General features: G+C 44.3%; 1 protein-coding gene across 2 annotated transcripts in view; it reads right to left on the bottom strand.

Annotated features, from left to right (window-relative positions):
• Nucleotides 1-21,351, bottom strand: part of FAM160A1 (family with sequence similarity 160 member A1) — a 241,839-nt gene that overhangs the window by 42,326 nt on the left and 178,162 nt on the right. For both annotated transcript variants that reach the window (XM_033940663.1, XM_033940672.1), the window contains exons 6-7: nt 17,229-17,396; nt 11,980-12,059 (exon numbers count right to left, since the gene is read on the bottom strand). In XM_033940663.1, the coding sequence (XP_033796554.1) occupies nt 11,980-12,059; nt 17,229-17,396 (248 nt within the window). The remainder of the gene's footprint in view (nt 1-11,979; nt 12,060-17,228; nt 17,397-21,351) is intronic.

The following is a 21,351-nucleotide window of genomic DNA, read 5'->3' as shown; positions in this document are numbered from 1 at the left end:
TGTTACTGTGCCTCCCCCTTTCTCACCCCTTCCAAATTGGTCTGGCGCCCATCTTCTTCCCTCTGCTCCCCCCATAGTCTGGCATCTCTGTCTTCTTCCCTGCCAGCGTCTTCTTCCCACTCTCTCTTCCCCATTTCCTTTCAGCGTCCTTCTCTCCCCCCCATCTTCCCCATGTCCTGTCAGTGTCCTTCTCCCCCCTCTGTCTTCCCGATGTGCTTTCAGTGTCCTTCTCCCCCCTCTGTCTTCCCCATGTGCTTTCAGTGTCTTCTCCCCCCCTCTGTCTTCCCCATGTCCTTTCAGCGTTCTTCTCCCCGTCTTCCCCATGTCCTTTCAGCGTCCTTCTCCCCCGTCTTCCCCATGTCCTTTCAGCGTCCATCTCTCCCCCCCCGTCTTCCCCATGTCCTTTCAGCGTCCTTCTCCACCCCTTTGTCTTCCCCATGTGCTTTCAGCGTCCTTCTCCCCCATCAGTTTTACCTTAAGCATCTTTTCCTCTCCACTCCACCTTTCCTCCCTTTCTCCCTCCCTGCCCCTTACCTTTGAGGCACTTCCCCACCCGACTGACAACAGAACAGGCCCGGTCCGACAAACCTCCCTGCCCTGTAGCCGCGAATCTAAATTACCTTCTTACAGCAGCTGGAGTATTGAAGCTGCTGTAAGAAAGTAATTTAGATTCGCGGCTACAGGGCAGGGAGGTTTGTCAGACCGGGACTGTTGTCGGTCGGTCGGTCAGGAGAAGCGCCACAAAGGTAAGGGGACCTGGCCGGCTGTGCTGCACCCGGGGCAGACCACCCTCCCCGCCCCCTCCCCCTTGGTACGCCACTGCCTTTTCCCTACCTTCCCTGCTGCAACACACAGCCAACCGGAAGTCTTCCCGATGTCAGCGCTGACGTCGGGAAGACTTCCGTTCGGCTGTGTGCTGCGGCAGGGCAGGTAGGGAGACGAGCCTCGCGGCTGAGTACATCCAGCCCTGCAGGAACCCCGCGATCCTCGGAGGCGTCCCCAAGGGATCCCCGCGACCCTAGGGGGCATCCCCACGGGATCCCCGCGACCCTAGGAAGCATCCCCACGGGATCCCTGTGACCCGAAGGGGAAACCCGTGGGATCCCCACGGATCCCGCGGGATTCCCGTCGTCCCCGTTCAGCTCTCTACCTTGAAGTCGCGTCAGGTTGCCTGCTAGAAAAGTCTCCTCCGATGCAACCGGAAACAGGAAGTTGCGTCAGAGGAGACTTTTTCCAGCAGGCAACGCGACGCGACTTCAAGGCTCCAGCTGTAATACAGCTCGTAACCTTATAGAAATCGTCAGTTTCAAGAAGAAAAGGTAAGGGAAAAGGAGGGAGGGAGATGCATGGACGGCCGGCGGGAGAGAGTGGGCTGCCGGATTGAACGCGTGTTCACTACTTGTTCACCGCCCCGTGCTACCATTCACCGCTCCACGGCGTGAAGAAGTAGCCTAATGGTTAGTGTGGCGGGTTTTGATCCTGGAAAACTCCTTGTAACCTTGGGCAAGTCACTTAACCCTTCATTGACCCAGGTCCAAAAAACTAGGGACAGGAAGCTGCTACAATGTGTACAGTGCTGCATAAGCCTACTAGCACTTATACTATAAGCTCCACCCACACTTGCTGCATTTAGATGTTCATGGTTCCACCAGGTCTGTGAATGGTGTAACTGGGGGTGTGCAGATGTAAGATGAACCCAGGTGCCACTGTAGAATAGCCCTCGCTGCAAAGCACTGGGGCACCTAAAGAAGGTGCCCGCTTATAGAATTGCTCCCTTAGCACATCCTCCATCTGTTGGGTTGACCAACAAGGAAGAGCTATTTGCATTGTTCAGTGGAACAACAGTGAAAAGATATTTGCATTTATGGCAATAAAAATAAACCACAATTCTAGAGTGTGAAGGGTGATTATTATTTCTTTTCAGGATTCTCTTTTGTAATCCAAGGCAGGGAGATGTATTTGTCCTTAAGGAGGAAAATACACAGATGTTACAATAGAAATGGTCTCAATAAACTGCTATGATTAACGGCATGCTCTTGGGTTAAAAAAAAAAAGATATTACATGCCTATAACTAGGCTGCACAATAGCGAAAGGCAGTGTGCATGATTTTGCATATACAGAAATTATGAGTAATTGGAATTATATAGCTTATTATAAATCTAATCATTATTATTTCTCTTTTAGTGCTCTAATTTATAATTATATGTGTAATTAGGGACTTGGAATGGGATTTTACATTTTTCACTAGTAATTAAGTGAAACATGGTGTGTGGGATAAACTGCTCTTTTCCGACCCAGTGCTGGAAGAACACTTAGCCAGTCTGGTTTTTAGGCTATCTAAGGGACCAAGTATGAGATGTCTGCACCCCCAGGTTGCCCGAAGATGCAAATAGCTTGGGCATATCCATTACTGATTTCCTGTAAAGCAGACTGATTAGGTGTGCTGGGAACCAAGCAAAGCCTGCTACTTATACCCTGGTAACTAGCTTTCTCTCTCATAGGAACATAAGGACATTATTTGGTGTTCCCAAATCTGTGGGAACACTTAAACTGTGCTGCTTTTAGTAAACTTGTTTGGTTAAAAAAAGAGGAATTTATTACAATTGGTTGTATTAGAAGTGAGCAAAATGTATATAAGAGTGCCGGTAGTATTTAATATCTAAAACATGCAAAGTTGCCCAAAATACCCAGTGCTACAATAATCTGGTTCAAGAAATCAAAAAACACTAAAAAATGTCAAATCATTTTGTAGTCGTTCCTCCAGTGCCAAATAACGATATATCAGTCTTACAACATTTAAATATGGCTACTAAAAAAAAGAAGAACTTATCTCAGTCAAAACCGCTAACATCCATCAATTGTAATAAATTCCTCTTTTTTTAACCAATCAAGAAAGGGATCTGGGTGTACTGATAGATAGGACCCTGAAGCCGTCGGCACAATGCGCGGCAGCGGCAAATAAGGCAAATAGAATGTTGGGCATGATAAAGAAAGGAATCTCGAGTAGATCGGAGAAAGTTATAATGCCGCTTTATAGGGCAATGGTCAGACCCCACTTGGAATACTGCGTCCAACATTGGTCTCCCTACCTAAAGAAGGATATAAAACTGCTGCAGAGGGTGCAGAGACGAGCAACTAAACTAGTGAAGGGTATGGAGAAACTGGAATATGAGGATCGACTTAAAACACTGGGATTGTTCTCCCTTGAGAAAAGGAGACTGCGTGGGGATATGATCGAGACCTTCAAAATACTGAAAGGAATCGACAAAATAGAGCAGAGAAGATTATTTATATTGTCCAATTTGACACGGACAAGAGGACATGAAATGAAGCTAAGGGGGGGCAAGTTCAGGACTAATATCAGGAAGTTCTGCTTCTGTGGTTCCAGAGTGGTTGACATCTGGAATACTCTCCCAGGGGAGATTATTGCGGAATAGACAGTCCTAGGCTTCAAAAGCAAACTAGATGCATATCTCCTTGAGAGAGGCATATAAAGATATGGTTGGCTATAAAATAAGCCAGGTGTATACCTAGCAGGGCCTCCGCGTGTGCGGATCGCCGGACTTGATGGACCGAAGGTCTGATCCGAAGATGGCGCTTCTTATGTTCTTATGTTTAATAGAAACATAGAAACATAGAAAATGACGGAAGAAAAGGGCTATAGCCCATCAAGTCTGCCCACTCTATTAACCCTCCCTAACTACCCTCCTAGAGATCACACTCAGGTGGCGATACCTTTACACTTCCCTCGTAGAGATCCGACATGGGCATCCCACTTATTCTTGAAATCAGGCACGCTGTTGGTCACGATCACCTGCTCTGGGAGCTTGTTCCAATGGTCAACCACTCTCTGTTTCCAGGGAGTGCCGGCTGATCGCCCTACAGAGCCCCGTTTCGTGTCCTTCGTCAGGGGAAAACTCAGGGGCACCTCCCGCTAAATATTAAATTATATGCTGCTTCTCTTCAGCGCGGCTATTTCTTAACACTCATCAATTATTCTATGGTTGATGCCGCTATGGGCTCCTTTTACATAGCTGCGCTAGCGGTTTTAGCGCGCGCTAAATTGCTCTGCGCGCTAGGCGCTAACGCCCGCATTGAGGTGGCGTTAGTTCTAGCCACGTAGCGTGGGTTTAGCGCACGCTAAAATTCTGCATGTGCTAAAAACGCTATCGCAGCTTAGTAAAAGGAGCTCTCTGTGTTGTCATTTTTATTGTTGTTAATAGTTGCATCATCTTATTTTACTTTTGACTAACAAATTGTTTTATGATCGTGCCATATTGTTTATAACATTATATGTGTGGCATGTACGTTTGTAGGCTCCTGAGGCAGGTCATATTGGCCAAAACATGTGCATGTCGAGCCATCGCACAGATTTCCACGATTACAGAATAAAGTTGCACACCAGCATCACTAAATTTCTCCACTGTTGTTTGTTCCTGTTTACCCTTTGTTTCGGACCCTTTAAATCAGGGGTATCCAACCTTTTGGCTTCCCTGGGCCGCACTGGTCGAAAAAAATGTTTCTGGGGCCGCACCAATGCGCAAACGCTGCAGCAAGACGGAGGAGGGAGCCGGCAAGACGGTAAACACCCGGGGGCAGCAGAGGAAAACACTGCATCACCCTCGACCGGGGCCGCACAAAATCCTTCACGGGGCCGCAGGTTGGACACCCCTGCTTTAAATGGTGGCTAAAATAGGCAAACTGATTAAAATCCTTCTTATAAATCTAATTCATATATAAACTAACTGATTAGGAAACATTAGCACTTCTCCTGCAAATATGGAAGTGTGAGCTTAGCGAGGAGGTCCATCAAAATGGAGGGGAAACAGCCTCAACGTCTACTCGTATTTGCTCGTAGTTTTCTACATTTTCACAAAGAAAAAAGGTGGGCATCTTTTATTTCAGCCCTGTTCCCTCATTTCAATTATCTCGCTTCCCGATAACATATGTACGTCTATAAATAAAGGCCCAAGGAAGCACCACAGTAGCTGCAAATAAGAAGAATATTTCTTCAACTTTTATTAATATTTGATATACCACTCATTGCAGAGGCTTCTAAGCAGTTTCTTCTTTCGCTAGTTCTTCCACTTTTACCAAGTGATTCTCATATTTATAAAAGGAAGCAAAAAAAAAAAAAACTTTAACAGATTCGTTTTGCAGGGGGCTCTCAGGCAGACCCTTGTTCAAGGGGCTACAAAAAGTCTATTTATTGAATTGTTTTTCTATCCCCTTTCTCCCCAATGAGCTCAGAACAGATTACAGGTTAATATTAATAACTAGCTGATGCCCCGGCGTTGCACGGGTATTTAATAATAGCAATAACACAGTAAACGGATTGAAATAAAGATACTTTATAGTGGTGAATGAAATTATTGTTTTACAGCTTAATAAAAAGTACAATATTCAAATTATAATGTGAAATATTTGACAAAATGAATACAATACAACTAACGCAAAACGTGATTATAAACAACAATTTTAGTTTCACCTCCTGGAGCAAGAACAAATAAATTCTTGGGTGAACCCACCCTTGAGCAAGCAACATAGAGTTGTGGGCCGTGAGACCCCCAGAACATATCACCCCAGGTAGTGAGGGATCTGCATACCAAGTTTCGTCCAAATTGGTCACAGTGAGAATGGCAGCTTTTTACATTTTTTCCATTGACATGAATGGGTGAAATCTGATTTTCTATTTGTAGCTCCGCCCACGTGTGCAGGAGGGCCGCGAGACCCCCAGAACATACCACCCCAGGTAGTCAGGGATCTGCATACCAAGTTTCGTTCAAATCGGTCAAGCCGTTTGTGAATTACTGTGAGAATGGCAGCTTTTTACATTTTTTCCATTGACATGAATGGGTGAAATCTGATTTTCAGTTTGTAGCTCCGCCCACGTGTGCAGGTGGGCCGTGAGACCCCCAGAACATATCACCCCAGGTAGTGAGGGATCTGCATATCAAGTTTCGTTCAAATCGGTCCCACAGCTTTTTACATATTTTCCATTGACTTGAATGGGTGAAATCAGATTTTCTGTTTGTAGCTCCGCCCACGTGTGCAGGTGGGCCGCGAGACCCCCAGAACATATCACCCCAGGTAGTGAGGGATCTGCATACCAAGTTTCGTTCAAATCGGTCAAGCCGTTTTTGAAGTACTGTGAGAATGGCAGCTCTTTACATTTTTTCCATTGACATGAATGGGTGAAATCTGATTATCTGTTTGTAGCTCCGCCCACGTGTGCAGGTGGGCCGCGAGACCCCCAGAACATATCATCCCAGGTAGTGAGGGATCTGCATACCAAGTTTTATTCAAATCGGTCAAGCCGTTTTTGCGTGATCGCGGCACATACACACACACACACATACATACATACACACATACATACCTCCGATTTTATATATATAGATAATAATTTATTTTTTATATACCGCTATACCAAAAAGTTTGAAGCGGTTTACAACAAGGAAAGTTAATACATACAGTGTGAACAGAAATAACATAAGAGGTAAAATAAGCAAATAAAATTGGAATAGATCAGTTAAAATATGAGATTTTTTAATAAAAACACGGAACGTATCAAGGCGTTCCAACAGATGGGTCTTTAACAGTTTTCTTAAAATCAAAATAAGAGATAGCCTCTAACATAGTTTTTCCAAGCCCCGTATTCAATTTAGCGGCCTGGAAAGCGAAACTTCTTATAGTGACAGGATTTAATAGAGGGATAGTTCAACAGGTTAATCCTACGTATACTCTTGTTAGAGTGACAAGAGAGAAAATGAAGAACAAGATAGTCTGGTAACATACCGAAAACTGCTTTATAACACACACAGAATGCAGTCAAAACAGGATACAGACGATGAATTGAGAAGACTGTTTCTGGCCAGTTAAATAGCACTGAATGTCAACACACTGTCATACTTTCCTAATAATTTCTAACATTCCCTTGACTTTTTTGGCTGCCACCACACACTGAGCAGAAGATTTCAACACACTGTCCCCATGTTGACACCTACAATGTCTTTTGGGTGGCGACTCCTAATATGGAGCATTGCATCACAAGTAACCATGATCTGGATCATTTTGCACTGGGCCACATTAAATTCAATCTGCCATTTGGATTCTCAGTCTTCCAATTTCCTGAGGTCCTCCTGCAATTCAACAAATTTGAATAGCTTGATATCATCAGCATATTTCTTTTGGGGGGGAAAGGGGGGAGCCCAAAGTGTGGAAGTCCAGCCCTCTCCCCCCCCCCCTCTCCGGCTCTGCCACTGCACCAGAACAATATTGCATGAAATGCAAGTGTACACCACCCTTCCCTTTCATTCCCACAGAGCAGCATTGGAAACACCCTAAAGTTTAAACAATACAGTACTCAGAGCAACGGTTCCATTTCTGTGCCAAAGTTCTGGCTCTACATTCAGGTAAAAAAAACAAAAAAAAACCCACAACAAAAAACCTACCACCATAATCTTGATTTTAATTTAACTTAAAAGTTCCTTCTGGTATTTTACTTTGCTTGGCTTGCTTAGGCTTGCCATCCCAGTCACTGCTGATTTGAAGATTGCAGCGAGATGGATGAAATACTGTAGTATCTCTCCTTTTAAGGTAAATTGAATTAACAAGAAACCATAGTACAGGAAGAAAAATAATCCTGTCCTTTTCCCTTCATGCTGTCCGTGTTTTGTCTGTTTAAAAAGGTGCCTAGGACGAGCACTAGGAAATGGACTCGTTTCAGATCAAGCTGCATTTGAATGGGTTTAAAAAAAAAAAAAAAAGCAAACCTTTTCATGAAGAATCCATGTAAGCTGAAAATACGAAAGATGAGAAGCAGAAGTAATGAAATTACTCAGTAGTATAATAAGGGAAAATGCGCCCAAGGTATAAGGAAGATGGTGGCCGGCATCCTCCCTCGTAATGGGGTTCCCTTAAATCACAAGTGTCCAACTCAAGGCCCATGGGCCATTTCCAGCCCGCCGGGTCGTTTTATGTGGCCCGTGGTACGATGCCCCCAGTGTTACCTTGTGGCCGGCTCCCTCCTCCTCACAGCCGTAGTGTGCATGGAGCCGTGTGCAGCGGCTCCTTGTGCGTCCCACACCTCATCCAGAAGCATTCTCTCTGACGGCTGTGAGGAGGAAGGAATCGGCCACCTGGTAACACTGGGGACATTGGACCGCATAAAACGGCCAGGTTAGAGCTGGCCAGAAGGTTAGACACCCGCCGGAGGGAGGCACAGCATGGAGGGAGGGAGACAACAAAGGTAGGGGGAATGGTTTTATTTTCAAGTTTGAATTGTGTCAGTTTTGAGCATTTTAATCTGCTGTCTTTCTTTAGCACTGCTCAGGAACAAATACATTTGTTTCTTTTTCTCTGGGGGTTGTACTGCATGCAGAATCTTGAATCTTAGGGTGTTTTTTTAAATATACTGTATTAGTACTTTTAGTTTTTGGTCCCATATTTGCATAGGGGTTATCTGTGTTCTGGTAGGAATGAATGTTGAGAAGAATACAGTGTGTTTTGTGTAGTTTAATTTTGTAGTTAACCATTACCATTATATGTTAATAAGATTATATTGTGTGTTTATATGAAAAATGAATGGAAAAAATCCTCTATAATAAAACCCTAAGCGCCCATGCGCACTTATAACGTCGTGATCCCTGACTCCATGCCTCCGTGTCAGACATGCGCAATAGAAGGAGCCAGCGGTGGTACGCTGGCTCCTTCTACTGCACATGCGGAGGCACCTTAACATGGAGGCGGTGACCACGACAGCGACTCCCCCCCTCCTGCTTTCACTCCATCTAACACAGGTCCCCCAGGTCTGGCTGCGGCTCTCTTACTGAAGTTATTCTTCAGTCCGTTGCCGTGGCTCCTCTCATGAGCTGCACCTGTGTCGGAAGCCTCCCTGACGTCACGTCAGAGAGAAGGCTTCCGACACAGGCGCGAATTGTGAGAGGAGATGCAGCGGCGGCTTTGAACTCAAAAATAACTTCGGCAAGGGAGACGGCCAGGAATGAGGAAGACAAATGCTGCTACCCTGCTGCACAGGGAAGGGGGGGAATGCTACTGCTGCACAGGAAAGGGGGGAAATGCTGCTGCTCTACAGGGAAGGGGGAGAAATGCTGCTGCTGCTCCACAGGGAAGAGGAGGGGGGAATGCTGCTGCTGCACAGGGAAGGGGGGAATGCTGCTGCTGTACAGGGAAGTGGAGGGGGAGAGAAAGAAAGGGGGTCAGGTAGCAATCTTGGTTTGCTTTGAGGGGGAGACAGAAGGGGGGCCATGGAGAGAGACAGAAAAAAAAGGCAGGCAGCGCACGAGAATGAAAGACAGACACACAGAAAGACAGTGGGCAGGGAGAGAGACAGAAAGAAAGACAGACAAACAGTGGGCCAGAGAGAGATAGAAAGAAAGACAGCAGGAGGGAGAGAGACAGAAAGAAAGGAAGACAGATAAACATATATTCTAGCACCCGTTAATGTAACGGGATTAAACATTAGTGGTGTTATAATTAGTATTATTAGGGGTCGAGGTCTGGGGCGGAGATTGGACAGAGTCAGGCCCGCGACTTTGCCTGTGTTTTGGATTTCGGCCCATTAATGTGATTGAGTTTGACACCCCTGTCTTAAATGCACTCCCCCTGTACTTCTCAAATGTTTCTGTCCTTTCCCAACATCAAGCAGGGTCTCCTACTTGCTTCTTACACCAGCTTGCACCTTTCTTCTGAGGTAACCACCTGATCCTGCGAACAGAAAGTTATATCAGAGGGAGGGCTAAGAGCTGGCATGAGCAGTGAGTAGGAGTCTTTGCTCACAACCAGTCATGAATAGAGGCATTTAAGAGGTACTGGGGAAGGGAAAGAGTATATTTAAGAGACCCCCCCCCACTCCCACCACCCATTAATGGGTTGGAAAATGGAAAGGAGAGATGATGGCTGCTTCTAAAATAAAGGCTACAATATTATACATATAATCACACTGAAAATTATAAAAGAAAAGTCATTTACATGTTTGGTGCAGTTCCAAACATAAAAGAAGAGCATAAGAGCTGCCATACTGGGATAGACTGCAGGTTCATCAAGTCCAGTATCATGTTTCCACAAGTATCTGGCAAGATTCCAAAGACTAAAACATATTTTATGCTGCATATCATAGGAATCAGCAGTGGATTTCCACACATCCATCTTAATAGTGGCTTATGGACTTCTCTTTTAGGAAGTTATCCCTTTTTTTAAACCCTACTAAGCTAACTGCTTTCTGCTAAGGAAACTGCTTTAAACCCTGCTAAGCTAACTGCTTTCACCACATTCTCCAGCAATGGATTCCAGAGTTAAGATCATAAGAAGTTGCCTCCGCTGGATCAGACCAGAGGTCCATCGCGCCCAGCAGTCCGGTCCCGCAGCGGCCCATCAGGTCCATGACCACACACACACACATACACACACTGAGGCCCTGATTCTATAAAAGGCACCTAAGTCATGCCTAAAGTTAGGCGTGCTTTAGGTGTCCAATCTAAGTAGTTAATGAACCAATAAAGGGTCTTACAAGTGATAATTGGTACTTAGGCGTCCAAAGGACGTAGACGCCACTTTATAGATGCAGACACAATTTCATGGATGCCCATGTTTAAAACGCACCTAACTCAATAGACATGGGCATGGAATGGGCAGGTTTGGGCAATGACTCAATTTGGGCATCCTTTGATTTATTTACATAACACTGAGCGACCTAGGGCATCCATATCATGCCTATATTGTAGGCAAATGAAAACCAGGTCTACTTTTTAGCTTCAGATAGACCTGAGTTCTATGGACAGAACTTAGGCACTCTTTGGACGTTCTTCCGGAACTTAGGCACAGTTTGGATGTCCTTAATGCGATCTGCTAAATAGCTCTCTGGGTTTTTATTTTTGCTTTATTAAGCTCAAAATACATTTAATAAGGCACCACATAAATGGGGCACATCAAAACAGATATATTGCATGCAAAATCTATTTTTGTGGACAAACAGCAATGTTATTTGCTAATTAGAGGAAAAGATCCATTAACTGAAGCACAGCACATGAAAAACATAGCTTTAGTTTTCTTGCTAAAAAGCTACCCTTTTTTCTGACTAAAAAGTGCTCCAATCAGCTCATTCTTGAAAGCAAAGAAAATACATGACAAAAAATATATAGATTGCACACATAACTTCATTTGCAAAAGCTTAAACTCAGAAAAAACCACATACAGGCATTAGCATGGCTTCTACTTCATTGCAAATGGAGGTTTGCAGCTGCATAATTTATTTTATTTTTTTGTAATATTTATATACCACTTATAGTCTAAGTGGTTTACATTCAGGTACTCAAGTATTTTCTCTCTCTGTCCTGGCAGGCTCATACTCTATCTAATGTACCTGGGGCAATGGGGGATTAGGTGACTTGCCCAGGGTCACAAGGCGCAGCATGTGCTCCTCTTCCAGAGGTCATAAGTTCAAATCCCAACCAGCTCCCCAGCACATATTTTAACTGTGGCATTCTACCTTGCAGGTACACCTTGATGATCTCACAATGAGGTCACCATTGTGCAGCTGCAAACCTCCATTTGCAATTAAGTAGAAGCATGGCTGATCATATCAATATCTCACCCCTCCCCCACATCATGTAGTCACCCTATTGGATTTCTATACCCCAAATGCATGATTCTGCATGGTGTTGCACCAAATCATAGCTGATGAGCATTCAACCAACTACTCATTGAGTTAGATTAGTTTCTGGGTCCAGAAGAGCCAGCCTGCTATGTTAATTGTGATTAAATATTTTAGCAGGTGTTAAGAATGTAATGCACTAATTGCATTATTAATGTGTTAAATCTGCAGCCCTAGTTTTTACACCTAGTAGGAGGTACTACTGTTTTGAAAGTCCAGTGCAGACACAGACAGCGTTTCCCTTTTACAGCTCCAATGGCTCAAGAGATTGCCCATAAAATATGGAAAAATAAACCATGGTTACCTCAAAACAAGCTGCAGCATCACATCCTCGCAATGTAAATGTATAAGAGTTCTGAATAACGCCAAGGAGACAACGCAGAGCTGGAGACAAGCACACAGTCAGATTCAGGATGCAGAATGGTTAGTTCAATTCCAGTTTTTATACTGTGGCCTAGGCTGGACACTATGCAATAAACTTCCCATCCCCCAGGTAGCTTGCAGGCTTGCCAAGATAGGGTTACCAGATGTCTAGGAAATCCCAGACATGTCCTTTTATTAGGGGACTGTCTGGGTGTCCGGATGAATCTTCAAAATCCAGCAGTTTGTCCAGGTTTTGGAAGATCCCATGCTTGGGGCCGCATCTGGAGTGCATGCAACATGATGACATCACACACATGCGCGCATTCGTGTAACACCTTCAAATCGCATCCTTGGAGGCATTCCAGACACGGCCTACACTTGGGGAAGGAGAATAGAAGAGGTTTGTGGGGGCGAGGGGGGGGGGCTGGGGCAGAACAAATCTGGTAACCCTATGCCAAGAGAATTTTCATAGGGAACCTCCCTGCAGAGTTTTCTGTTGAAAATTTGGGCAACATAAATGAGACGTGTGTTTATGTTCCCACACAGTACAGTACAAGCATTGATTTGAAAATGAAATGATCATGTGCACTGAGCAGGAGTCCTCCAACTGCATTGCTGCTGGGGGTTGGTGGGTGCTTCAATATTGTGTTTCCAATCGCTAGAGATAGGCAGGTTCCCTGGAGTCCTGCAAAGATTGCCTTCCCCTCACTACTGAAAATGTCATAATGAAAGAGCACCTCCCACCGGTGAGACTGAAGGTGAAGGACTCTCGGTTAGCTTAGAGCAGTGGTCTCAAACATGCGGCCCGGGGGCCACAAGCGGCCCGCCAGGTACTATTTTGAGGCCCTCGGTATGTTTATCATACTCACAAATGTAAAATAAAACAGTATTTTCATCATATGTCTCTTTAAGTACCTTTCGAAGATTATGTAAACTGCTTTGATTGTGACCACACAGAGAAAGCAGTCCCATCCCCCCTTTCCAGAACTCTCTAAACGGCTCTTCAGTGACATCATCCACTTGTGACTTGTGACTTTAGCTTTAAATTACAATATTATTATTAAGACTTAGCCAAATGGAAAGATTTATGAACTATAAAGAGTTTTACCTCATACAAAATTGTTATTTCTTTAATAAGACATTAACTATTTTTTTTCTGCGGCCCTCCAAGTACCTACAAATCCAAAATGTGGCCCTGCAAAGGGTTTGAGTTTGAGACCACTGGCTTAGAGGGAACAATGATCATGTGTACTTTTCATCTGCAGGTGCATATAGTATCCACACTAAAAGAAGGCGTCAATCAAATGACATTTTTATGCAGATTAATATTCATTGACCTCTGCAAAAATATTGGCATTATTGCCTCACAGAGTGTGCGATTTAAACCTGTACAAAACACAATGCACAAAACAAACATTTATAAGTATGAAATAACAGAAGAAATACTAACTATGCTAATGTAATAAGAAGGCTACAGAGTTGATATTCAGCATGGTTTCAGTGAGCAGCAGGCTCTTGCCTCCTTTATGTCAGGGTGAGAAGGCTGCAGGGCCAGCTTAACCAAAGGACCAGGTGAGGCGATGGCCTAGGGCACCAAACACCCAGCACTGTAATATCACCAGCCCATAAGTTAACCTACCAACACTTCCCTCCTCTTCCTCCACCTCCCTCTTCTGACGCTGCTGCCCTGTCCTGGCAGGGTGTGTTCATAGGCCAGCTGTTGCAAGGGGGGGGAGGGGGCAGCATCAGTGGCTGAGGAGGAAAATGAAGTACAGCACAGTTACTTACCTGTAACAAGTGTTAGCCAGGGACAGCAGGCAGGAACCTGCCTGCTGTCCCTGGCTAACATGTGGGACTCCCTAGCTGATACGTAAGGGATGGAGAGAAGGTGGCATCTAATTAGAAAAATAAACTTTGCAGAACTGCTTGTCCGAACCGACTGTACCATCTGGAATGACAGTAATGGGATGTGAAGGCATGTATTGAGGACCAAGTGGCTGCTGTACGAATGTCCTCAATGGGAGTGGAAAGGCTCTTACTTTGTGTGCTGTTGCACAGCCCTCCAGTGGCAGCCCAGCCCGAGCATAGAAGAATGAGATGCAATCTGCTAACCAGTTAGAGACTGTTCTCTTGGTTACAGAGCTCCTAGACTGTTGGGATCGAAGGACAGGAAGTTCTGTGAGGTTTGGTCCGATCCAGATAATAGGCTAAGGCAAGCTTACAGTCCAATGTGTGAAGTGCAACTTCCCCAGGATCAGAATGTGGTCTTGGGAAGAAGACAGGTAGAACAATAGACTGGTTGAGATGAAATTCTGAGACTAACTTTGGAAGGAATATTGGATGAGTGCGAAGAACAACTCTATCATGATAGAAAGCTGTGTAAGGTGAATCAGATAACTAGTGCTTGCAGTTCACTAACTCGGTGTGCAGAAGTGATACAAATTAAGAAGACTATTTTCCAAGTTAAGGTCACAAGAGGCTCAAATGGAGGTTTCATCAAAGTGGTGAGAACAACGTTTAGATCCTAAGCAACTGGAGGAGGTTAAGCTTCATCAAAGAGGTGAGAACAACGTTTAGGTCCTAAGCAACTGGAGAACGTTAGGCTTCATCAATGTGGTTAGAACAACATTTAGGTCCTAAGCAACTGGAGGAGGTTAGGCTTCATCAATGTGGTTAGAACAACGTTTAGGTCCTAAGCAACTGGAGAACGTTAGGCTTCATCAAAGTGGTGAGAACAACGTTTAGGTCCTAAGCAACTGGAGGAGGTTAAGCTTCATCAAAGAGGTGAGAACAACGTTTAGGTCCTAAGCAACTGGAGGAGGTTAGGCTTCATCAATGTGGTTAGAACAACGTTTAGGTCCTAAGCAACTGGAGAACGTTAGGCTTCATCAAAGTGGTGAGAACAACGTTTAGGTCCTAAGCAACTGGAGGAGATTAGGCTTCATCAAAGTGGTGAGAACAATGTTTAGGTCCTAAGCAACTGGAGGAGGTTAGGCTTCATCAAAGTGGCGAGAACAACGTTTAGGTCCTAAGCAACTGGAGAACGTTAGGCTTCATCAAAGTGGTGAGAACAACATTTAGGTCCTAAGCAACTGGAGGAGGTTAGGCTTCATCAATGTGGTTAGAACAACATTTAGGTCCTAAGCAACTGGAGAACGTTAGGCTTCATCAAAGTGGTGAGAACAATGTTTAGGTCCTAAGCAACTGGAGGAGGTTAGGCTTTGATTGGAGGCTTTGAATTCACGAGCCCTTTCATTAACTGAGATACCAATGAATGTGTAGCCAGAGATTTGTTGTTCAAAGGTGCATGAAAGGCACCGATAGCACTAAGATGGACACACACTGAAGTGGTTTTTAGACCAGTGTAGCACAGATGGAGAACGTAAAACAGCACTGATGACAAAGGGCAGGTGTCTGGATATAATTCCTTTAGGTGACACCAGAGGGCAAAACGTGCCCACCTGAAGTGGTAGCATCGCTGTGCGTCTATGATGGCTAACACTAGAGCAGAGAGATGGAAGTTATCTATGCATTGGGAGCCAGGAACCAGGTTTTTATCTTGTGGGACACTTGTGACTATATACATCCTTTGTGACATATTCTAATCACTAAATAGAAAATATTTTTCCTACTTTTGTTGTTTGGTTATTTTAATTGTATTGGACCCATTCTCTTATTTCTGCTGTCTTCTCTTAACTCTTGCCAGTGTCTCCTGTTCATTGACATTTATTCTTTATCCACGCCCAGCATCTTCTTTTCTGTGTTCATATCCCTCCCCCTGTGTTTAGCATTGCTTTTCTGTATCCCTATTCCCCCCTAAATCTATGTCTCTGACTTCCTTTGTTCAGCATTGTCCTTGCTTCTTTATTCTCCATGTCTAATATTATCCCTTTGTGTCCTTATCCCACTTCAGGATCCTGCATCACCCCTGTTCCCCTATCCTTATGCTGCCTTCCATGTTCATAACCTTCCAGATATCCATCATCGTTCCATCTGTCTCCTTACTCTCTCACCATCCATAATTAACCTTCTGTGTCCCTGTGTCTAGGTTCTCCCAATGTCCAGCTTCTCCCCTTCTCTGCTCTCCCTGCCCAATATGGTCCAGGAACTTTCCTATCCTTCCCCCAACTCCCATGTGGTCCAGCATCTTTGTCTTTCTCCTCTCCACTCCTGTCCCCATCCAGCATTTTCCTTCTCTCTTTCCCCCTCCTCCCCCATTTTCCACATGCAAACATTTCTCTCCATCTCTCTTCCCTTCCCTCTCCCCAGGCTCAGCATCTCTCTTCCACTGTTCACTCCAACCCCCGCAGTTCAGAATGTCTTTCTCTTATTCTCTCTTCTCTCTCCCTAGGCCCCACCATAATCTGATATCTCTCCTGTCCCATCCACCCCACTACAAGTCCAGCATCTCTCCTGTCCCCCTCCCCCCCTGGGGTCTAGCATATCTCTGTCCCCCATCCCTATTGCAAGTCCAGCTTCCTTGCAATAGAACCAGCATATCTTTCTCCCCTTCCCTGCCTTCCATCCCACAAGAATCCAGCACTTTTTCCTCCCTTCCCAAATGATCTAGCACCTCTCCCTCTCCTCTTCATAGGTGCAACATATCTTCTTTCTGCTCCCCCCCCCCCCACCAACACACACCTGATTCCAGCATCTCTCTTTCTTTCTCCCTCAGCCTCTCCACTAGACCAGCAGTGGTAGTAATAAAAGGCTGCTTAGGCTGGCACTGGAGTCTTCTCTCTACCTTGTCCCACCTCCTCTGACATAACTTCCTGTTTACATGTGGGCAGGACATGGCAGATGGAAGGCTCTGCAAACAAGGGAGAGGAGGGCAGGCAGAAAGGAGAGCAGCTAGACTCTGTGGGGGAAAGCGGGGGGGGGGGGAAGGGACATGATAGATGATTGACCTATAGTGTAAGGGGAGGGGAGCAAAGAGAAAGATGCTGCTGCAAACCCATGAGATAAGCCTATAATACACACGCTCAAGAAGCGTGCTTTTGTTTTGCCCCCCCCAAAAAAATTTCTTGTTACATTTTGTTTTAATGTCAAATTTTATCATGAGCCACAGCACCTGGAAAGAGGAACATGCATGCCACCTAGGAGCCCCTTCTTCTCTCTCTGTCTTACTGGTTCACCAACTCATTCCTATGCAAATCATACGCACTTATCTCCCTCTCCCATCTGCCTTACCCGAAAAGGGGTATTGATCCGACTAACAAGGGTGTCCAAGATATACACATTCTCATGCCGATGCAGTAGGATGAATCGAAGGAAGATTTTGAGGAGAGCTGGCTCCGAGATGCTGCGCAGAAATAAATCCAGGTATGCAGTCGTCGTCATCACCTCCTCCACGGTCACCTGTATCCAAGCACATGACAAGTACATGCAGTAAACATACAAATACACTCCATTTTACTAATACAAATTTTCTGTGATACGACTGCCAACAAATACCATCTGAATTTATTTTGTCTGTAAATGTATATGCCCATTCCCATTTGAATAACCGTTGCTCTAGACCCTTAGATTTGTGATTTATGCCAGTGGTTCCCAAACGTGCTCTGGTCTGTTTTTCAGTGGTTAAAGCTACAGCCTCAGCCAAAGTTGGGCACCAAAATGTGGACACCACATGTAGAATCCAGGGGATTATGCACGTCACAGGCAGAGAGGCACCATTCATTCAGCTAACTGTTTGTGCTGGCTAACTTGTTAGTATATCCATAATGCGGGAGCACTTACCGCCTCCTGCACCAATTGTTTTCAGGCTACACGTGCTAATGTGAACATTTATGAATTGCAAGTCCCCCAGGGCAGTTTACAATGAATAGTAGTCAGGTACTCTAAGCATTTTCCCTATCTGTCCTAGTTGGCTCACAATCTAACTGTGATACCTGGCGCATTGGGGGGTTAAGTGACTCGCCCAAAGTCACAAAGAGCAGTGCTGGGATCAAACCCACAATCTCAGGATGCTGAGGTAACAGTTCTAATCACTCCTCCACTCCATTAGTGCATGCCCTGAAGAAATAAAACCCTGAAAATACTCTAGAAATGGGTTCACCTAAGCCCACTTACTAGCAAAATTTGGTAGACATACCCCAGCGTATGCAGATCTATCTTCTGTATATTCACAGTGCCTGTCCAGTTTAGTTTGATCAGATGTTATCAGTACAAAACATGACAATGCTACTGGTAGCTTTCCACATGGTAAGTATGAATTCAAACACAGAAAAAATAGTTTATCTATACATGACAGTCTTGCTCTGAATTTAATCTTCTTTCTGGTTGTTCTCTATCTTACTCTTACTATTCTCAACTCCTATTATATTTTGCTTTTCACATCTCCCTTCAATCTCCTGTCACTGTACTTTGCTTCCAGGTGGAAGAGGACATCTTCTTTTTCAAAGGCCCCACGGCAACAAGAGGGCATCCGTGGAAAATCAGGGGCGGGAAACTACACGGTGACACCAGGAAATACTTCTTCACCGAGAGGGTGGTTGATCGCTGGAATGATCTTCCACTGCAAGTGGTCGAGGCCAGGAGCGTGCCTTGATTTTAAGTCAAAATGGGATCGCCACGTGGGATCTCTTCACAGAGAAAGGTAGGGGAGGGTTATTGGGGTGGGCAGACTTGGTGGGCCGCGGCCCTTATCTGCCGTCTATTTCTAGGTTTCTAGGTTTCCTTGGAACATCTGTATTTTTCTCTCTTTTTCCTCTTTGCTTCCATCTCTTCTTAGGGGAGAGTGTGGCGCAGCGGTTAAAGCTACGGCCTCAGCACCCTGAGGTTGTGGATTCAAACCCCTGCTGCTCCTTGTGACCCTGGGCAAGTCACTTAACCTCCTCTCCCTCCCCCCCCCCCAATTGCCCAGGTACATTAGATAGATTGTGAGCCTGCCGGGACAACCAAGGAAAAATGCTTGAGGACCTGAATAAATTCATGTAAACCATTCTGAGCTCCCTGGGAGAATAGTATATAAAATTGAATAAATAAAATAACTTTAAAAAATGTCTTCACTTCCATTGTCTACCCTTAACACCTTCTACGCCACAGTTTCCTTTGCTTCTTATCCCATTCTCCTCACACATTATCTTTCTTCCATTTCCTTATACGTTTCTACTTTCTTTTGTAATACAAAAGACAGCATATCCTCCCTCCCCGGTGCCCCCTCTGCCATGTGACAATGCCTTAGGAAATAAAATAATACAAAGTCGAATTTCTTGCAGTATTATCTATTTGGAATTGAAATTAAGTTCATGAAAAAATTATTTAAAATTATGGGCTACATTCATGAAGGAAAAGACACAGCAGGAAGTGCCGAGTTCAATACACTGCAAAGAAAGAAAAATAGTTCAATGACAAGAGAGAAAAAGACCGGTCTGTTCTACCCACTGTGGATTCTAAAATTACCAGTTGTCACAAATAAGTAAGTTATTGCAGGGGGAAAGGGGCAAGGAAGCTGTTGTGAGCTCAGATGCGATTTTCTGAGTTCTATTCTGCCCTGAGATATTTCATATATCTTTTTTTTTTTTCTCTCTCTCTCTCATAACGTGTCCTTCTCCATGGTGAACAGAAAGATAAAACTGAAGGTATTTCTATCTGTCGACCCTCAACCCAGACTAATGATTCAGTTCTTCGTGCCAGATATCCTACTGAGATTGGAGTTTGGTCATGCTAGCCGGCTCCTGTGGCATTAAGCTTGGATGCCCTGCTCCCTAGTGACTAGTTAAGATGGTAACATATTAGCTTGATGGACCACTGGTCTGACCCAGTAAGGCTATTCTTATGTTCTTAGCAAGAAGCAAAGGATCTGTTTACATCAACTGCAATTGTAGTTCTGGGCGCTAGATATGAATGTTAGTGTAGCTGTGTCTGGCCCCAGACAGAAGGCTCCTTCAATGGCAGTATATGGAAAAAAATTATTCTCATATCTCACTAGTAAGGACATAAGAGTCATACTGGGTCAGGCTTAAAGACTAGTTATGTATATTTTATGATGTGGTTTGGTTTTATCTTATGTATGTTTCAATTCAGGGGTGCCCACACTTTTTTAAAGACATAACGGGCTTAAAGACTAGTTATGTATATTTTATGATGTGGTTTGGTTTTATCTTATGTATGTTTCAATTCAGGGGTGCCCACACTTTTTTGGCTTGGGAGCTACTTTTAAAATGACCAAGTCAAAATGATCTACCAACAATAAAATTTTTAAAAAACACAACGCACACTGTAAGCAGAGAAAATGTTAATTATCATTTATATTCAAGGGGGTTTCAGAGGTCATGGCAGATGATTTTATGCAATGTCACCTCAGTAACAACTATACAAAAATAGACAAATATACCCCCCTCCCTTTTTACTAAACTGCAATAGCAGTTTTTAGCACAGGGAGCTGCGCTAAATGCCCCGCGCTGCTCTCGATGCTCATAGGCTCCCTGTACTAAAAACCACTATTGCGGTTTAGTAAAAGGGGGCCATATTGCAAAATATAGACAGCAGATATAAATTCTCCAAAAAGGATATATTTTGATCACTAAATTGAAAATAAAATAATTTTTCCTACCTTTTTGTCTGGTGATTTTGTAAGTCTCGGGTTGTACTTCCTTCTTCTGACAGTAAATCCAATATTTCTTTCTTTTGTCTTTCTTTCTGCCCCCCCCCCCCAACACTTTTCTTTCTGTCTCTCTTTATTTCTCTTTCCCCCTGCCTGCCTGTCTTTCTTTCTCTCTCCCACACTGGTTTCTCCCTGCTTCCCCGAGCCAGGCCTGGCACATACAAGCGCTGGCCCCACAAGCCTTCACCTCTGACATCAATTCTGATGTCAGAGAGGAAGTTACAGGCCAGCTAGGCAGCGATTGGCTGGCCCAGAACTTCCATTTGGGTCCCCCTGTTTTAATTGATGTAAACCATATGGACCACTGCATATTGTGTACTTTCCGGTGTAGTTACTACTAAAAGATGTTAGAATATAGTACACAGGGGGGAATTTTGGGGAGGGGTATGGAATTGTTGATTTCATTGTTAAAAATCTGTTGATGGATAGCGACTGTTGATTTCTTGTATTCTGATGTCATATGGGTTTTGGATTTGCTTGAAATGTATTATTCCTTAGCTCGACTAATTGTCTTGTTTACTGCTTTCATCAATAAAAAAATTGTTTAAAGTTAATAGATGTAAACCATTTAGGGGGTTTTTTGTAAACAGTGTAGAAACAAATAAATTGAAAGATATCTGCAGAACTCTTTGGATACCAATCTAGGTTAAAGCATAAACATTGCTATCGTCTACCTTTAATGTAAATATGCATATCATACTATTT

The sequence above is a fragment of the Geotrypetes seraphini genome, chromosome 1, assembly GCF_902459505.1.
Source record: "Geotrypetes seraphini chromosome 1, aGeoSer1.1, whole genome shotgun sequence".
NCBI classification, from domain to species: Eukaryota; Metazoa; Chordata; class Amphibia; order Gymnophiona; family Dermophiidae; genus Geotrypetes; species Geotrypetes seraphini.
The sequence above is the reverse complement of the archived record's forward strand: the minus strand, read 5'-3'. Positions and strand labels throughout refer to the sequence as shown.